We start from the raw sequence: 19,248 nt of genomic DNA on the forward strand, positions 1-19,248 counted from the left end.
CCATGCAGAGAAATGACACAAAGATAGGATTTAATGGCCCTTCGATTGAGTGATTTTGAAAAGTCTCCCTCTGACCTCCAGCCCTGACCCCTTCCATTCTCCAGGGTCCAGTGGTTGTCACTGGTCATTTGTCAAACCCCTCGCACTGATCTGATTATGTCCAATTTGGGATCTGCCGACTACACACTTTTGGGATCAACCCAAGCTGCTTTCAGCAACTTTACACCACAACAAATAGTGGGATTGTTTCACAAAAAGGAAAGTCTTCTCTCTATTGAGACCAAAGGGACAAAACCAGAGGAATGACAAACCTGCAGCTCTTTCAAGCGGCACAAGAAAGAGACAAGAACTGACCCTAATATGAGGATAAACTACAACCCCTAAAAACACCATTCAATGTTATTTATATTTTACTAATGATAAACTTTGCCAGATCTTGTCAGATTAAATTGAAAGTGATAAACAGGTTTGTAATACTATATTTCAGTTTTTATAGACTAACTTTTACTTGAACCACTGGCAGTAATAGTTATGGCTGTGGGCGCAGTGAGAATGAACCTGCCTGTTATTCCAAATCTGTCTCTGACTCCTGATCCTCATCACAGGACATTTGTAGTAACTAAACTAAACTAAAACTAACTAAAAATGCTTTATAAAACAAACATGAGAAAAAGGAGTGATAATAAAATAATAATATTAAAATAGACACTTTCTCTTCAGCCTCAGGGTTATGTCTGCCAGAGATAGATAAGATAATCTGCTGTACATTGTGTGTGTTACATTTAGTAAATCAAAAAAATGTCACCCGCAGTGTTAAAATCAGGAGGTCCACTCACACCTATGTGACAGAAAGCAAAGGGGAGGTGACGGATCAAAAAAGTGTTGGTCGTAACTGTAGGATAAAAAGGATCTATCAGCCATTATAAAGATATGGAGATAGAGGGACTGGGGTCAGACCTGGTTTAGAGAGCTTATCCAGGGGCCGGTCAGCAAGCACTCAGCCTGATCATGCTGGATACAAACAATATAGTTAAATGTTATATGTTCTGGTAACAAAGGCTTTAGTACAAGTCAAATAATACTGAGGCAACATCATTTAAATAGGTCGAACAATCCACAATGACAAAATAATGTTTCCTTTAAATGGCAAGACCTCAAAATGTCACCGATAAACAGGAAGCTAAAATCTATGATATTTAAAATGCTGATCTGCTGTTGATCTGTAACATTCACAAACCATCCGTATTGTTGAACAGAATTTGTTATTTCAAACCTTGTCTCAGAAGTTTTGTTTAAGAACATGTTATTGTTGTCACGATACTAAAATTTCAAACTAAGGAAGTGAGTCATTAATTGATACAGACTATGACATCACAATGAAGATAAAACATGATACTTTTTCATACACAGACGTTTCTTTCTCATTTAATTTTTTTCTTTATGATACCGTGGCATCTTAAACTAGTTCTGATGAAGCTCAAAATGATACTAAAACTGTATAAAACCTTACATTTTCTTCTGCTAATGTAAGTTTTTGCAGTATCTATACTTGCTCAAATGAGGATCTAGTTTAAATATTTGTTAAATGTTCTAGTATCTGAGTCTGGATACTTTTGACTTCTCCAGAACATACAAATACTGCCATATCTAAATCAATGTAAAGTAAGTAAGGCTAATACTGACAGTTATATGTGATCTGTATACAGTGTACTTTTGCCTATTGTTTTTCCTTTTGTGTGCCTGTCACTCAAATATCTATCTATGATCAAAGACTCTGACACACTTCTTTTGCCAGCAAATTCTTCAAGCTATTTCTAATCTTCAAACGCAACTACGTCAATGCACTTGGTAACAAAGTCCCCATATAAAAGTGTGTAATCACATTTACACTGACACACTTTTTTCTACAATTAGCTTGGGTCTCATTATGTCTGCCTGGGATGTTTTGGCCCGGGCTGAGTAAAGGGTTTTGGGGAGGATCAGGGTTTGGGTGGGGTGACCTCGGAGTGCATGACCTGAGGGGACCCTGGGGGAGTTTACTGGGGGGATGGGTTATCTTCTCTGGGGAGTAAAACTAAGCTGTAGTGCCCCTGCTGGCTGTGTGCACTTCTGGGTTGGTCCTCATTGAATTTGCATGGTAAAAAAAAACAGCTTGATTCGTCAACCACTGAGCTCCACCAGAATGCATGCCTTTCACTTGGTAATATAATAGCATTGGATTGATTAGAATACTAAAAAATGCCATGTTGCCAAAATTTCAATAAGATGGTATCATCAAAGACACTTAGTTTAATATTCACCCAGATTTTATGAGTTGTAGCTGTAAGTTGGCTTTCCCTCTGCATCCCTGGAGTTTTAATTTCCCTCCAAAATGTCTATTGTAAAAAGCCCCATTGTTCCAGGGCACCTCAACACCTAAAATCATCTAAATATATAAAGAAATACAAAAAATAAAGGTAACACTTTAATTAATATGTGGTTATTATAAAATGGAACCCAAAAAAAGCAATAATATTGTAACTGTTCAGCTGACCACGTGTCCCTAGTGACTAACGTTGGCAGACACCAGAGATGTGTAATTCCACTCTGTTTTTTTGTCCCAGGCCTCATCAGAGCGGCCGGGGTGTGTATGCGCCCTTTGACCTCTGGGGGATCTTTATCCTTTCTCCAACGCCTCAGGGTGAGCTTCAGGATGTCAGTTATTTAACTCCTCACCCACAGTCTCCATTTACTCTTCAAAGGTCCAAAGTTGGACACTGGACTAGAGTAAAGGTTGGATATTTGTCATGATGCCTCTAGTATCTGTCTCCCTGTGTGCCTTCCCCTCCCTCTCCTGTCTGAGCCTGGAGCTGGGCGGAGTTCCCGGCTCCTCCCGCGCGCACCTGGAGCGCATCAGTGCAATTACCTCCACCGGCTGCGGAGCAAATGAGGAGCTGGGACTAGACACTCGGCGCGAGATCGTCTGCATTTCCTCACCCTGTCTGTGGGATCCTACGTGTGGTTTCGCCTCCTGTCCTGTCTTGGTCTCCGGCTTGTTTCCCGTCACCTGCCCTGGCTCTCGCTTGCTGGATTACTCCTGCTCGGTCCTTCCTGTTCCCGCGCCTTGTCCTGTCGTGCTCCGGCCCTGGATGTCTCCTGCCCGCTCTGGACTACGCCCATCTGGTCTGCCTCCCGCTACCTACGTCCCGTGTGTGATAAATGAACTGTCTTTTGCACTATTGTGTAAATCTGCCCCGAGTCTGCACTCTTTGGTCCGCTACACCCACCGTTACGACAATATTTAAATTAAAACTTTATGGAAGCATGCAGTATTTGAAACATGAACAACTGCGACATCCACGATGCTAATTCACAATCCTTAGCTGTGTCTTTCTGTTCCTTATGTATAATAACTAATTACTTAAACAAATGTCTCATATCTTTTGAAACAATGGATGTATTAGTCCCAATGCTAAGGCCACATCTCCATGGGCATGATTATACTATAAAGTGCAATATCTTTGCAACCAGAACTGTCCAATATGGCTATGAAAATCTAATTGGGAACTGATTTGTGAAATGATATTGTCAGAAATCATCTAACTCCATGCTAACACACAGATACTTTACCCCACCCACTCGTCCTAATGGTCAACCATAATGCTTTAAGTGAGTGACAGCTGATTTTAAGGTGTGAACTTTCAGAAGCAGCAAATAGAGGCCATACCTCTTGTTTATTTTACACCTCCTGTCAAAATAAAAATTAGTGGACAGTCTTGTCAGTTAAGCTGTTAAGAAAACAGTTAAAAGCCCGGCCATAGAAGCAAACAGTAAATACTAATTATGCTGATTGAAATCATGGGCAATTGTCTGTACAGCCATTTCTTTTTTTCTACGTGTTTCATTCAGATCCACTTGAACAAACTGCAATAAGTCTATGAGCCTTTTCCCTTCTCAAAATGAGCAAGCTCCTTCACAAAGGGCCACCACTGTGGATAAATACTGCTTTTGTCTCAGCCAGTTGAACTTAAGGCTTCCCTTAACGCAGCCGACAGTGTGTTCAGCCTTTCTGTCTTTTCAGATGCATTGGCGCCAACCGACAGAGCCCACTGCCAAATGGGAAAACAACTACATAGGCAGAAAGAAAGAGCAGAATCAATCAGGAAGTGGCAGCCTTTGAGTCGTGCCAGAGAAACCGAGCAACTTCCTGGTTTGGTTGTCAGGGTGACAAGGGTCTGAGCCAGTTGGAGCAGCGGGCAGCCGGTGGGTCTGCCGGGGTCGTCAAGGATGACGGTTGGGACTAGTTTAAAAAAAAACACTAACTACTTCAAACATTGGCCTACACATACAGCATGGATGGACAAAGCTTAATGACTAAAGAAAGAGTATCTCCACACAGATGCATCATCTGATTCATAAAATGTGTATTTTATATTTATTCGACCCTCACACAAAATAAATTATTATAATAGTTCTCATTCTAAGTTTTGATTTAAATTAACAGGATGCACGCCAACTAAAGTGCATTAGGTTATCACATCATGTGAATGTAGACGTAATGGTGTGATAAGAAATTGAAATTCAAGTTTCAGTTACATTCTTTTCAGGAGTACCCACTGTAAATTGTCACTCAGAAAGAGCCCTGTTTGTGTGTTATTAGTCTGCATTGAATGACCCTAACTCCAGGGGGGTGGAGGGGCTGTTCTGGGAGATCAGGGGAACTCAGTGGCACAGATAGATAAACACAGCTGGGGAGCTGTGGAACTGGTGCCTGCTTGGCTCGTCTTTGGCCCTGCCATAACTCTGTTTACTCAGGGGATATGTACTAATCTGCAGTTCTGATCTCTTCACAGACACCCGACAGGCCAGGATTAAAGACCCTTGTATGTGGCCATGGTGCTGCTAATTCTTCAGTGGATAAACTTAAATGACAAATGTTTTTATGTTTAATATAAAGACTGATGGGTGTGCAGAGGTCATCCCTGGATCAGTCTGTGTGTGGCTAAATCTCTGTGGGTGGCTCTGGTTCATGGTAGAGCATTTGTCAGCAAACACAAATCCCACACCGATTGCCAATTCAATTAGCGGTTTGTCCACTGCATAATATAGCGTCCTTGGGCAAGACACACCTTACATATGCCTGATAGTATTAGAACCTTTGTGCAGATTGGCAGCCATGTTCTGCCTCATGACAGCCTGTTTGTGACTGACTGATGGAACTTCAGCAGGAAGTAGGCCTAAAAGACACTATATAATGAAGTTATAATGGTGGCTATATAATACATGGCATTATTATGTTTTTCAAACATATTAATCAATTAGCTTAAACACTGATAGTGAGTATACGTTCCCACATATGTATAACTTTATGTTTTTCCACACAACTATTACTGTACCAAAGGTAAAGTGTATTCCAGGCCGATACAAAATGACATAAAGGCTATTTTCGATTCATAAATAAAAACATAATTAATTCTTATTTACAATGTTGGCCTAGATGTACTAGATTCTAAAGTACACCATAGTAAGTGTCATGGGCATTTTTATTGTTATTATTTATTTTATTTTTTTCTTGCATGGTGTGGAGGGAAACAAGCCCCAAAAATACTTGGCTTCACAAACTAGCCCGCTGACCATGGGCATCAAGTTATTTAAGACCACTGATGCCTGCCCTAGAGCACCATCTGCTGGTACAGATATTTCACTACAGTGAAAGTATATTTATTCATGAGTTTCAAGCTATGACAACCGTCCTCCGTGTAGTCATAGCAATTAAGCAATTCAAATCAAAATATTATGTCTTTTGAATGTGGAAAGTTTTTAATAAAATCTTTCAAATCAGAAAGGAATAGTTTGTCTTAATGTAGTCATATAACAACATGGTATAATACACAACTGAAACAGTTTAATGGCTATTTGATGTACATGTATAATTAAACAATAAAGCATTACACTGACGACATGAGCGATTGCGTTTTGCATTGTGTCTTGTCGGCTTCCATAGCTGGTGCGTAAGTGCTTGACGTCAGTACAACAACAACCTGTTAGGACTGCTCGGGTGAGGGAATATAACGTTAATTGATCAAGACTAATTTCTGCCAATAAACCGCGATTTCCCCACTTGTATATGTCAATATCTCTTTACAAAGGTAAGGCCTAAAGCAACCGCCGATTACATAAACCACCGTTTAAGCTAAATATCTGCATTTTCAGCTAAACACGGTCAAAAACCAAGCTAACCTAGCATTAGCATTTTTCGAGGTGGCCCAGCGATATTGACCCAAGTAAAATCTCGATTTAACGTTTCTATAACATGTCATTACCTTTCAGGCTCTGTTTGTGATCTTTAAATTAGTGTAGTAGATTTGTATGCCTACATTATGATGCACCCAATCCCCCGGTCAGAGCCTGGCATGCTAGTTTAGCATTAGAGCTAACTCACGATCAGCAGCCTAGATTTCGTGCGATATTCAGTTCTTAGGTTGCACCTTTTTGTTACAGGTCGATAGCTATGCTTCTGGAGCATGTTATTGTTGATGAAAAGTAGTTTTCACGGGTGTACATTTGAAGTGCGGTGCCAGTTGCTCTCCTGTCATCCTGCACTAGTGGGATCATATGCCACTTAAATTGAACTTATTCAATTGTATTTTATTATATTATTATAATAAATAAATAATATATATCATAACTGTTATTACTACTTAGTCAATTATTTGTCATAACACGTAACAACTGCTGCAGCTCCGTTCAGACGCGCATTGCAGGTGCATTGCGGTGATTAGACAAACTAAAAGACCTGACACCATGCATATTGTCTGTGTCCCGCAGCCAGATATCTTGGAGAGACGGGGCATTCCTAACCCAGTCTGTTAGCAAGCCGAAGAGACGGGGAACAGGATAGGGAAGCAGGGCGAAACGGGCCCCGCGGAGCCGGTGGAGAAGATGGCCGGCAGCCCGGAAAAGACTTCAACCGCGCAAGAGCTGAAAGAGCAGGGGAACCGATTGTTCCTCTGCCGCAAGTACCAAGAGGCTGCAACATGCTACGGCAAAGCTATAGTGAGTATGGCATCACTAATGTGCTAGTACACCTCTATTTTGCTCTAGTTTGAATGCTGTGCCAAGTGCAGACATGGATGTAATTTTCTGATTGTTTTGAGTGTTTCACATTTCTCTGTTTCTCTTATTAGAATCGTAATCCCTCGGTGGCAGTGTACTACACTAATAGAGCGCTTTGCCATGTGAAACTGCAGCAGTATGACAAAGCTCTGGCTGACTGTAAACATGCTCTAGAGTTGGACAGTCAGTCAGTCAAGGCGCACTTTTTCCTGGGTCAATGTCACTTGGAGCTTGAAAACTATGATGAGGCCATTGGAAACCTGCAAAAGGGTCAGAATAAAAATCTTCAATATTGGATACCTTTTTGTCATTTGAAGCAAATGTGATCTTTATGCTTTTTGTTTTCACTTTCCAGCTTACAACTTGGCTAAAGAACAAAGGCTGAATTTTGGAGATGACATTCCAAGTGCTTTGCGCATTGCCAAGAAGAAACGCTGGAACAACATCGAAGAGAAAAGAATTAATCAGGAAAATGAGCTGCATGCTTATCTTACTAAACTCATTTTAGCTGATAAGGAAAGGTGTGTCCACAACATCTCTGACAATTGACACTGACACAGTCAGACCATATATTTGAACACTTTCTTTAATGCTTCCTTTACAGAGAAATGGATGAATTCAAGAAAAACCAGGATGATAATGAAAATGGAGGTGATGTGACTAAAATTGCAACAAAACATGTAGGTTTTGTCTTTTGTTTATACTTGTGTTTATAGTACAACTATCCTCAGTCCTTTTGTCACTTCTTACTTCATCTTTTAAGGACAAGTACCTAATGGACATGGATGAACTCTTCTCTCAAGTGGATGAGAAGAGGAAAGTAGGTATAACCCACCAAGCCACACTGATTAATTTATGACTTTAACAAGAAAAACAAGTGGTTTTGTTACTGATAGTGGTGTAGAATCAGGAGCAGTACATTTTTTTAAAATGTTCTCTCCTACCGCAGAAACGAGAGATCCCAGATTACCTGTGTGGTAAAATCAGTTTTGAGTTGATGAGAGAGCCCTGCATCACACCCAGTGGAATCACCTACGATCGCAAGGATATAGAAGAGCACTTACAGGTTAATACCCGTATTTTTATTACATCAATAACAAGGTGTAATGTTTGATTATATCACTGTGCTGAAGCTGTTCTCAAATGATCAGATTGTGTAGGCTGATTTTAATTAATTATAATTTATCTATAGCTTTTATTTAATATTGTAACACACCAACCTTTGTATCTGTACAGCGAGTGGGTCATTTTGACCCTGTCACCAGGAGTCCACTGACTCAGGACCAGCTCATCCCTAACCTTGCCATGAAGGAGGTGATAGATGCCTTTATCCAGGAGAATGGCTGGGTGGAGGACTACTGATCCTCAAACCTTCAACAGGAGCTTGGACTTGCCAAGACTATAGACAAGCAATCTTTATATGACTGGATGTAACATTTACACAATCAAGAGAAGCCACACTTTGGATTATCATATAGAAGCTGTACGTCTTCTCTTCACATTTGACCTTTGCTGTTATCAGCTGGTTTGCTGTTCTCTTCTGAACTGTTTACCTTCTTTCTCAGCCCTGACTCACATAAGGGCCCTCTGACTCCTCGTTTCTTAGTGCCACAATTCTTACAAAGACTTTGCACTGCAGTGTTTCACAGATGCCCACAGTATGCACAGTGCACACAATGGAAGCAGACCCAATGTAGACAATTCTACTCAACTACAACTTGTATTTATCATAAACATATGTCCATTTACTGCACACTCACAAAGCTCATACACTCAGCCAATTCCCTTCTCTGCCTCAAGATGGGGCTGTAAAATTAAGGCTGTCAATTGTTCCCACCAACTCAAAATAACTGTCCCATCTTGCACCATGTAAGGGACAAGTTAACAAACTGAATGTATACAACGTTTTAGTTTTAATCTCAAGTTGTCAGACATTTGTATAAAACAGGGCCTTAGAAGCCTTGAAAAAGAAAGCATACAAAAAGCTGGATAGTCATTGAATGAGGATACTGGCAGGAAATGCCAGGTTTACAATCTCTTGAAAAGCTGCTTGTGTGTTGTTGATGAAAGTGAAACGATTTGATGTCTCTAAATATTGCCTTTTGTGTAACAGTAAACAGTCAGTGGACAATTTGACAAAAAGATGGTTATTCCCACCCGTTTGTATTGGCCTTTGTTTTGTTACTTCAGAAAACAATACAGTGAAATGAAATTTTGGTGAAATACAAGGGTTTATGGTTACCATAATGCTGGAGGGAGCACCTATTCTCCGTACCTCAGCCCAGGTTCTGTGTGCTGTTCTGCTTTTCTTGTAATGAACTGGCTGATCTTAAGAGTGTGTCTATGGTGAATTAGGCTGTTCACTGTAAGATCGAAATAATGTATATAATTTTCTTCTGTATTGTGAAATTTTAATTCTTGACAAAATAGGGTTCCTTTTCTCTAGAGTTTGAGAAACTGTATTAAATGTAGATATGTCAATAACTATTTCCTGCTTTTGTTTTCATTGATCCTCATTAAACAGTGACATTTACGCTGGTGTGATTTACTGGACGTTGACGATATAGTTAATGGATATTTTAGATAATAGATTTAAATAGATAATTGTTAATAATAAGAACAAAAAGAAATCAGTAAAGTAAAATAATAAACAAATGTTTTAAGGATTGCGAGAATATTGATTCAAAATATAGTGTGACAAATCCACTGTGAGGGTACAGCATATTGTGGCCGATGATGCAGACAGAGGAGGAGAAGAGTGTTCCCCTGTAACACTGAGTCTATTGTGAGCGTGTCCACTGAAGAGCTGATGTTTGGTGCCACGCGGGAAGAGCACTGAGCAGGGACGAGACAAACAACAACATGGTAAGGACATGGTTTAACTGGAATAATATGTATATTTTTCTTAGAATTATCATCTTGTGTGTCTGCAGAGTTGTCCTGTTCTTTTGCTCGGTGTGTTGGCTTTGTGTTTGACTTACAACTCAGCAATACAAAGTAAGAGACAAAAGAATGTCATTGTGGTTTACGTTCTGTGATCATTTTAAATGTGCTCTTTGTCTTGGCAGTGGGTCTGAGCGATAAAGTGCTGATCTTCCCTTATGAGACAGACTTCAGTTATGTGGCCCTGATCCCTCAGAAGGAGCTGGCTCTGAGGGCCTTCACTCTGTGCATGCGTGTGGCCACAGAGCTGCCTGAGGAGAGGCAGATCATCCTGTTTGCCTACCGCACTCCAGACTATGACGAGCTCAACGTGTGGCGCGAGAAGGACGGCCGCGTTTCCTTTTACATGAGTGGTGATGGAGCCTCCTTTCACCTGCCTCCTCTGGGCACTTTCCGCATTAGTCTCTGTCTCACCTGGGAGTCCCGCACTGGCCTGGCGGCCTTCTGGTTTGAAGGTAAACGCAGCACATACCAGGTGTACAAACCGGGCCACACCATCCGACCCAAAGGCACTGTACTGCTGGGACAGGACCCTGACAAACACCTGGGGGCTCTAGAGGCCCAACAGAGCTTTGTGGGCGAGCTCACCGACCTCAACATGTGGGACTATGTCCTGTCTAGAAGTATGATCCAGGCCTGGCACTACCGGCACAAGATTCCAAAGGGAAACATCTTTGACTGGGCCTCCATCAGCTACGACCTCAGCGGGAATGTGATGGTTGTAGACGATGACTGACAGGAGCCTGTGTCCAGAGCATGTGGAGACCAGGCTGTGCAGATCTGTGGACGACTCATTATAATATGCTTTATTGTCTTTGGCAAACTATGCACTTCTTTACAATAACTTCAGTCCAACGTGAAGGAAAATGTGTTTATAGATACACTCATTTTGTAATTTCATCAGTTATTGCCTTTTGAAGATAACCACTATTTTAACCAAAGGTTGTGTATGCAGACTGGAGAAAAGGGGAGATTCACAAAGACAATGAGCACAAACACTGCTGTGTGCAGCTGTGAAGCTCAGGGACAGAGCAGCAGCTTACCTGTGTCTCAGACAGTGCGCAGGACACTGCACAGTATAATTAGCTTTCACCATTACTAATATTACTTACTTAATTAAATAATTACAAATGCCACTGGAGCATTTTAAAAGCACATAAATTGACTAGATAGTCAATGAAAATGTACCAAATTTATTAAATGTATTTATTTAGGAAAACCTTATTATTATTAATCACAATTGTAGTTCTATTTTTAAGAATGGCTTTAACTCAACTCTTTAATCTATTTGAAATGATGTAACAATGCTTTTGGGTCTGAAATAAAATTATGCAGTCTGAATTAAAAATGGTGTTTGTTATTAGAGTAAAGTGCTCATCTTTGAACTGTGGCCCTTCCCTTTTTAACATAATCATCCCCCCATGACACATTTGGAAATAATAATGTAATTAAATTCTCCTCATTATTTAAGCATACAGAATCGTATCACACAATGCCTTATGTCCTTTTGTCCCGTGATGCCGTAGTGTAGTAAGAGGCAGATTTCTTGTAATGAGGGCAGGAGCCATAATGAGATGGATGTGTTACATGCTACTTGGAGAGACCAAGTCATATGGAACTGCTACACTAATAAATGCCCCTGAGAATGAGCTGAGGGTCAAATGTTGTCCATCCAAGTGTAACACAGCAGCCCGACTTCCTCCTCTCGTGGTGACCTCCTTGCACAAAACACTGAACTTTTTTCCTTCACAGTGCATCCAGGCTCCCGCTCCCTTGAGGCCGAGAAACTGCGTGCGTTTCTGAGCGAAAATCACCGTGGGCTTTCTCTGGCAGCAGCGGCTAAATGAGGAGAAGTGAAGGCAGGGCCGATGAGCTCTGACTGCGGGTCAGCAGCCAAATGTTCCACCTTCTTGGATGTTGGAATGCATCAATCGCAGTGCCCACTGACTGTGTGTTAACACCTTTGTGGACCATCTGCCCAGGCCGCGGCTTCTGAGCCCTCAAGTCCACAAACACCCTCCATTCTTGTGCCTCTCATGTGTACTGGCAGCTCCTCAACTTAAACAGGCTACGAACAAAGAGATTGTTTGGCAAAAGTTTGTTAAGTATAAAAGCTATTAGTAATTGGGCTCACTTTGGTGAAAAAAATTAGGATTGTTTATTTTTTGTATACTCATCTACTACTAAAATACCAATACTAAATACTATATACAAAATATTTTTCAATATTTTGATGATCTCAAATGGATTCTTTCTGCAGAACAGAGTAATTATTTTGCGTCCGTCCTCACCAGTCTTCATTTTCTACACAGGTTGCCATCACCAGATTTGATCCTTGTGCTTGGGATGCTCAGATCACTGTTCAGTCAGTGGAAAATTCTTCCCCAGTGCATTGCATGTATAATCCCAGAGCACAAACAGTTGCGGGTCTGCTTGTCCCGCTGGCAGACAGGGCGGCGTCTGCGGGCCTACCAGATCTGCATATTGGCCCATGGTCCTTGAAGCTCACTGTGTGTGTGGAGCGCACGTGGAGCGCGTGTGGAGCTGGTGAAATGTCTTCCACGCGAGAGGACATAGACGGCGAGAGGAGCCACGCGTGAGGGGCCAGGGAGGACAGAAGGAGGGCCGTTCTGGATTCCTTCGAGCAACTCCAAATAGATTTCTAGGCAAAACATATTTGCATACGCAAGTCAATGCTATGAGCAATATGAGCGCCATGTAAGACATGTGTGCACTGAACAGATGGGTCATTTTTTTAGAGCTTTCTTGCACAAATTATAGCCCATTAAATTACGATCTTGGCCACAATTTAGATGATTTTTGTTTATTGTACTTGGAAAGGGGTCAATTCAGTGGAGTCTTGTCAATTTTGAGACTGACCAACATTGATCCATGCTCTGTCATTATCAGTTAAGTAATATTTGATTATCTGTTCTTAAATAGGAATAACTTGATACTCCAGACACTAAGTAGGGAGATTATGGATTCTACCTCAGCTAACATCTAGCATCTTCACACCAAACAAAGAAACTGCTAGATAAGATTTTATATTTGCTGAAATAGGAGAATTAATATCTTTGTCTGTTCATATGATTGTACTCTGCAACTGACCATCAGTCTATGGTGTACGCCCTAAAAAGGGGTTACAACCAAGAATTAAGCAAACTGATGTGTAATACAAATCTTTAAAACTTTGAATGCTTAGGAGTTTTGAAACCATATATTTGCTGTCAAAACAACTCCACATTTGAATAGGAAGGAAGCCAACAGTATATGGCAGGCTCCTCTTTAACCCCGTCCCTCTCTGAGCGTGTAGGGCGGCTGTGTGGGCTCTGGTCCTCCCCTCTGGGCTGTATGAAAAATTCACCAGGCCGTCCCATTAGAGTCAGTCCAGATCAGGGCGCAGGCGTTACAGCAGGCCCATGCATGACACTTTTATCACTCGAGACTAAGCAGCGCAAATGTTATGTTTAGTAAACAGAAATCACAGCAGATGCCCAGTGTCTAAGCGCACTAGGTTCAGGCCTGTGCACTGAAAGGTGAATGTTTTCACACACAGAGACACGCGCAGGTCACAAGTCCCGGCCGATAAAGGCAGATGGAGCGTACCCTTTTCATGTGGGCTTTTCACACTGAGGGTGAGAGGCCTGACCTTTGCTCACTCCATGTGTCAGCAGCTGGAGCCGAGGTGATACCTTTAGGCAGGACGAGCCACACCGCCTACCTCCGACAGAACTGTGGAGACCACAGAGAAAAGCACTATTGTAAAGGAGGTATGTAGGAACACATAAAAGAGTCTGATGAAAATGTACCAAACAACAACATATAAATACATTCTAAATGTACCATATTAGGGATGGTCCTATATGGATTTTTTGAGCCAATACCAATATTTGCTATTGATAACAAGATTTTAAAAGTCATAGCAAGTCAACAAAGTCAAAGTTGACTTTTCACCTTTGTAAATAAAATATAACAAATGTATTTTTACATGTATTTTTCTGTGATGTAAAATAATTACATGCCTGTCTAAACCTAAAACCGTAGTAGCCTAATTGCTCTTCTATTTAGCTTTTACTGGTACAACAGAGCACCCATTCCTATACTGCATTGTACCATAAGCCTATTTGACCCTAAAAAAATGTTTTTCTTCACTGTCTTTTAAACAAGTCCTGCTTCAGGGATATTTTTGCAGTTGATAATAATAAACATATATACTGAATAATATGTCCAATAGTGTGATTTATGTTAAAGTGCAATGTGCATATGCCCAATATAATCATGAATAATTGAATTTATGCTGAAAGTGCAGGTCACTCAGGATTTGATCCAAGCTGTTTGGAATCTCTGTTAGACTCAACAAAGTTAACAAGAAGAAAGAGATGAACTGATAACTGTTTGGGGGACGGGAATTATGGGATGGTTATGAAATATTTCCTATTTTGGATTTGAGACTTAAATCACAGAATAGACAGATTTTTCCCTACCTGCCCTGACCCTCTCCAAATCTCTAACACACGTCCATTAAAGAGTGAAGTAAGCCTGGTGTGGTTGTGGTTTTAAGCGCTCGCCTCTGGGCTGCTGTGTGTGTGAACATATGAGCCACGCCACAGTCAGTGGAGGGGCTGCTGATTAAATATTACAGCCCTCTAAATGGATGGAGATTAGTCTCTGTGGGAATGTTAGGGCTTAATTTACCCCCCGGCCAAAAGCGCCAGTGCGGAGCTGTGAGGAGGGAGTGGTGCAGGGGGCAGGGGATGTTTGACACGGGACGCTGTGTAAATGCACTTCATGGATCTCAGTGGGTCAGTCAACGATGTCCTGTGGTTTTACAGAATAATCAGAGCAACAGTCATATATGGTAATACTGTATCCTAGAAACATCACAAACATGACTTACCTATTAAAGTTGCAGTTGTGGTTTTGTAGATATAATACATTAGAATTCAGAGTACATTTTCTATAATTAAAAATTAATAAAATTACTAAAGAATATCAGTATATGTTTCTGCCTTTATGGGTATAAAGTGATATTTCAGCTTTTTTGTGGATAGATTTATGGTCCATTCTCCTGCTAGTGCTAGTCTTGAACCTCATTGTTTAACATGCATTGTTAAAACTATAGAGACAATGCAGACAAAAATATTTAGATATTCTTTTTTGAAAATACATTGCGCAGCCCCAGCCTGACATGCACATTACTTTAATTCACCAATAGAAAAAATCAGGTACAAAAATTATGTGACTATCAAATTTAATTTCAGGTTAGTGTTGTTTGTCTAAATGCTAAATATATTCTTTTAAAATGCATTTTTAAAAAGGACAAAAATAATCATCCACTAGAGTTGAGTTTCCCTTTGGGACAAGGACCCCTCTGCAAAATATTTGTCAGTGGGACATTCCAGATTTAATAAGGTAAAAAAAATAATACAATAAAATTGTAACTTCTGAAATATGTATACATATATACACTTTGAATACTGTGGGAACCGTTACCTTCACATGTGTAACACATAACTAGGGTGTATAAAATATTTGATTCCCATGATACTTGAAAGTTATCATTTTAATAGCCATTTGTGTTTATGTTGTGTTATGCTATGTCAGCTTACAATATGAATAATTGATGGCATGGTTTTGTCGTTCACCACACTGAATGCTTTTAAGAGCATGAGAGTGTTTTGAGGTCTTTGCATGAAAAGCCTACTCTTCATTATTTATAAATACAGGACTCTTATGGAGCAGAGGCATCTCTTTAATCACCTCGGCACCTTATTGGTACATTTCTGGATGAACTTGACAAACAGCTGTTTTCTCAGTGTCAGATGTAGCACTGCGAGGTCTTTATTCTGTTCATTTTCCTTCCATAATGGACAAACATTCATCAAACACACTGCACATATGTGTGGAGCATCTACAGACAATAGAGGAGCACACACACATACACACACTCTGTGCCACTGGGCAGGGACTAGCCTGAAAGATTGAAAGCAATTAAAACTATCATCTGCAGTGGCTCTGGGCAGGCCTGTGGCTGCGAGGGGGAGCTGCCACAGTGCATCAGGCTCTCAGTCTCAGCAACGCACGGCGACATGAGAGAGGCCCTCTCTCCACGCACACCAAACACACAGGCTACGGCCCTGTGTACATCTACACTGCTCTTTGCCAAACAACCACATCAGCACTAGCTGCTGCCGCGACATTTCACCTCCCTCCCTGCGTCATCTGTCTCATTCCTTTCATCACTGAAAAGTTTATTTCCAGAGAATCCATATGCTGGAACAGAGCTGTGGATAGAGTTGAGCTGTGTGACGCTTTATAATGGCCTGCCCTAAAGCAGCAGCCACCTATATCTCTCCAGAGGTAAAGTCAGGAAGAAGATGAAAAGTTTTAGAGTCACCACGCAATAATACATGAAGATTGTGCAAGATGCCTTCGGTGTCGAGATAAATGCTTATTTTGTATGTATATGTGAGGTCCAAAGTGTGCAGAGCCTTGGGTGCAGGTGCTGTTAAAAACAGACGAGGGAGACACTGTTGGATAAATACTTGAGTGGTTTGGGATGTTCTGGAGGCGCGTGCACAGACACACTGAGCTCTCATCAGTCTGATCTCATTAGGAGAAGTGCTGTAACTTGGAGCTGTTTGGCCAAACTTGGAGCAGTTTACCTGTGTTCAGATCCTTGGGAATGGTGGCTGTCTGGCTCTGTCTGGACTGGCCCTTAACAAGTCTCCTCAGGACAACCACACCACCATTATCAAGTGGAGCTACTGTCTCACCCTCCTGCTGCCTCTCTCTCTGCGCGCTCTCTCCGATCAGCTCCTGACCTGTCACTCTCACTTAGTGTCTACATTAGCACCGGTGCTTGCCTCATCCTGGTTCTCTTCAGCACTCCTCGGCTCTACCTCCCCATGGTGCGTTTGAATACATATCTTCGATATTCAGCCCCTACTTAATTTGACAGGCCCCTGTTTTGTCAGTCTGACAGGCCTATAGCAAGACACTAATAGGCCACAGAGACCACCAGCAAAGCACCAGCCAAGGAGCGCCCTGCGGTGCCAGTCCCCATCAGCCTCCATGTCTCTTGGGGCGATGAACGCAGTCGAGAGGGGAGAGGGTCAGAAGTGCTCTGGTCAGACAGTAATGCTGTCACACCAGTCCACAGCAGACTGGACAAGGCCTTAGTGCTGACAACACCACAGCTTCTCCAGAACCCCCGTCCCACCAGAAGAGTGCACGCTCAAAGGAGAGTAAAAAGAGCAGCCATCAGGGGCACGGAAGGATGTAATCACTGCGTCTGCCATTCACCCACTCCACCACAGTCATCACAGAGATGACAGCTGAGAGGAAATTAACTCACACTGTTTGTTTTCCAGATAGAACCACAGCGGGGCAGTGGGGCAGAGGTTTGTTGGAGTCTGTCTGTGTGGGGGCAGGGGAGGCAGGTCTAGCCTTCAGGACTGCTGCTGTCCAGAGGATCAAAACCTGTTTGCTTTTGATGATGTTTAATTGGTGACTGGTAGTGTGCGTAAGTCAAGCGATTGTAAATTTAAAGAATTGGTCTTTTGTCTGCAGGGACTAGGGCCAAAGTGACCATACACTTTGGCCACAATTTAGGATATGAGGGGTTTTTTTCCCCAAGCAGTAGCCACAACAACCAGTGTGTGCCAATAGACTGACACCAGTAGATTTCAGTAAAACGTGTGTCTAAACCAGTTACCAGTTGACCAGTTATTATACTGTGACACTGGGATACTTTTATCGATTCGCAGTGCAAATAGACTGTGTGCTGATTAATTCTTGTTGTCACTTAAACTGCATTTTGGAACATCTTCAGGGCTGGGATCAGGGCCAGAGACAGGAGGTTTGTTCAGAGGGACTCCTGGGGTCTTTCCCTCTTAGTGAATTATTAAGGTTTACTAATACTTCATAAATCCCCTCTTTGTCCTGTCCATTACCAGCCTGTCACATCATCTCGTAGGAGCTAGACTGACTCACTTGCTTCATCTAAATGACAGAAGTTAAACTGTGTTCCAGAGGAGAAGGGGGATGGAGGGGAGGGGGGGCAGAAGAGAGGAAGTAGGCCTCAGGGCTCTATGATCAGAGTAGGCCGACTTCAGTGTACTTTTCACTGCTACTTTTTATATTTAATACATTTTCAGAATATAATGTATAGATTTGAAAATACCTAACAGTTGTTTTTGTGTCTTGTTTTTCTCCTTCCTTCTTTACAAAGTGCCCATGCATGTACACCACCAGCTCTGCCCCAGCCCCCTCCTCCCTCCACCCCCCTCCTAAATACTCAACCTTGCCTGAGTGCGTGCCTGGCGGACTCTCTCTGCGCTCTCGACAGCCGAGCTGGTCATTGCCCCGAGCGCTGAGGAGCTGTCGCCTCTTGTTAGTGTCGCCGTGACGACCCCAAGTCCTGCCTGCTCCTTGATTAGAGAGAGGTGGATGAGGAGTGTGTCTGTGTTACTGTAGTACTATGTTAGTGCTGAGTGGGAGGAGGCCTGCAGAGTTACTTAAAGATCATTGATTTGGCTTCTCAGCTCTCATCCCACAGAAGGTCAGATATGACTCATGAGGCTGTAATCTCACTCAGTGTTTGTAAACGGTATCGGTGGATAATAAAAGCTTTTGCAATCAATGTGAAGTGTTTAACTGAGCATCATCAAAATGTCTTTAAACTATTTAGTTATTAAGTATTACCTTAGCTTCCTAGTAGAGTTATGCTGAGGTTCTCTGCAATTTGACCCCAATTTGTCTCCAACTATAAAATAAGATATTCTTTATAAATTGGGGCTCTATTTTTAGCCTGACTTCATTACATCAAATGTAATGTACTGTACACCAAATGTATTATTATTATTATTATTATTATTATTATTATTATTATTATTATTATTATTATTATTATTTTATTTTGGCCTGTAGACAGTATTTTAGTTTTTAAAAAGTGCATTTGTGACCCTCAAAATGTCTTATAACTCTTAATTTCCATCACTGTACTGAACAAAAAAAAAATTTGTGAAAAAAAAGTTGAGTTTTTTTTTTTTTTTTTTTTTTTTTTTTTTTTTTTTTTACAATTTTTTTTTAAACAATTTTTTATTTGTTTTGACTGAGAGCAAAAAGTTGCATTGCAAGTTCCTCTGGGGTCAATTTGAACCAAGTTTGTTTCTCTTATAACTCAGACATAAAATAACATTTTCT

General features: G+C 41.3%; 2 protein-coding genes across 2 annotated transcripts; both read left to right on the forward strand.

The window, feature by feature from the left end:
- The first annotated feature begins 5,979 nt into the window (after positions 1 to 5,979).
- Positions 5,980 to 9,627, forward strand: stub1 (STIP1 homology and U-Box containing protein 1). Its single transcript, XM_033984715.2, has 8 exons — positions 5,980 to 6,128; positions 6,808 to 7,035; positions 7,167 to 7,365; positions 7,451 to 7,616; positions 7,700 to 7,775; positions 7,859 to 7,915; positions 8,045 to 8,161; positions 8,332 to 9,627. Exons 2-8 carry the CDS (start codon positions 6,922 to 6,924, stop codon positions 8,455 to 8,457), a joined length of 855 nt encoding a protein of 284 aa, XP_033840606.1. The 5' UTR covers positions 5,980 to 6,128; positions 6,808 to 6,921; the 3' UTR covers positions 8,458 to 9,627.
- A 299-nt stretch (positions 9,628 to 9,926) lies between these two features.
- Positions 9,927 to 11,527, forward strand: crp1 (C-reactive protein 1). The gene is made up of 3 exons (XM_033984716.2): positions 9,927 to 9,960; positions 10,029 to 10,092; positions 10,164 to 11,527. The coding sequence occupies exons 1-3, from the start codon at positions 9,958 to 9,960 to the stop codon at positions 10,772 to 10,774; spliced, it is 678 nt and encodes a 225-aa protein (XP_033840607.1). The 5' UTR covers positions 9,927 to 9,957; the 3' UTR covers positions 10,775 to 11,527.
- The last annotated feature ends 7,721 nt before the right edge of the window (positions 11,528 to 19,248 follow it).

The sequence above is a fragment of the Periophthalmus magnuspinnatus genome, chromosome 19 (assembly GCF_009829125.3).
Source record: "Periophthalmus magnuspinnatus isolate fPerMag1 chromosome 19, fPerMag1.2.pri, whole genome shotgun sequence".
Classification (NCBI taxonomy): Eukaryota; Metazoa; Chordata; class Actinopteri; order Gobiiformes; family Gobiidae; genus Periophthalmus; species Periophthalmus magnuspinnatus.

Excerpts from the sequence above, each read along its gene's own strand:
- stub1 (XM_033984715.2), top strand. The coding sequence starts at position 6,922 with ATGGCCGGCAGCCCGGAAAAGACTTCAACCGCGCAAGAGCTGAAAGAG. Across the intron at positions 7,036-7,166 it reads CATGCTACGGCAAAGCTATA|AATCGTAATCCCTCGGTGGC; the intron begins GTGAGTATGGCA and ends TTCTCTTATTAG. Across the intron at positions 7,916-8,044 it reads AAGTGGATGAGAAGAGGAAA|AAACGAGAGATCCCAGATTA; the intron begins GTAGGTATAACC and ends CTCCTACCGCAG.
- crp1 (XM_033984716.2), top strand. Across the intron at positions 10,093-10,163 it reads TTACAACTCAGCAATACAAA|TGGGTCTGAGCGATAAAGTG; the intron begins GTAAGAGACAAA and ends TTGTCTTGGCAG.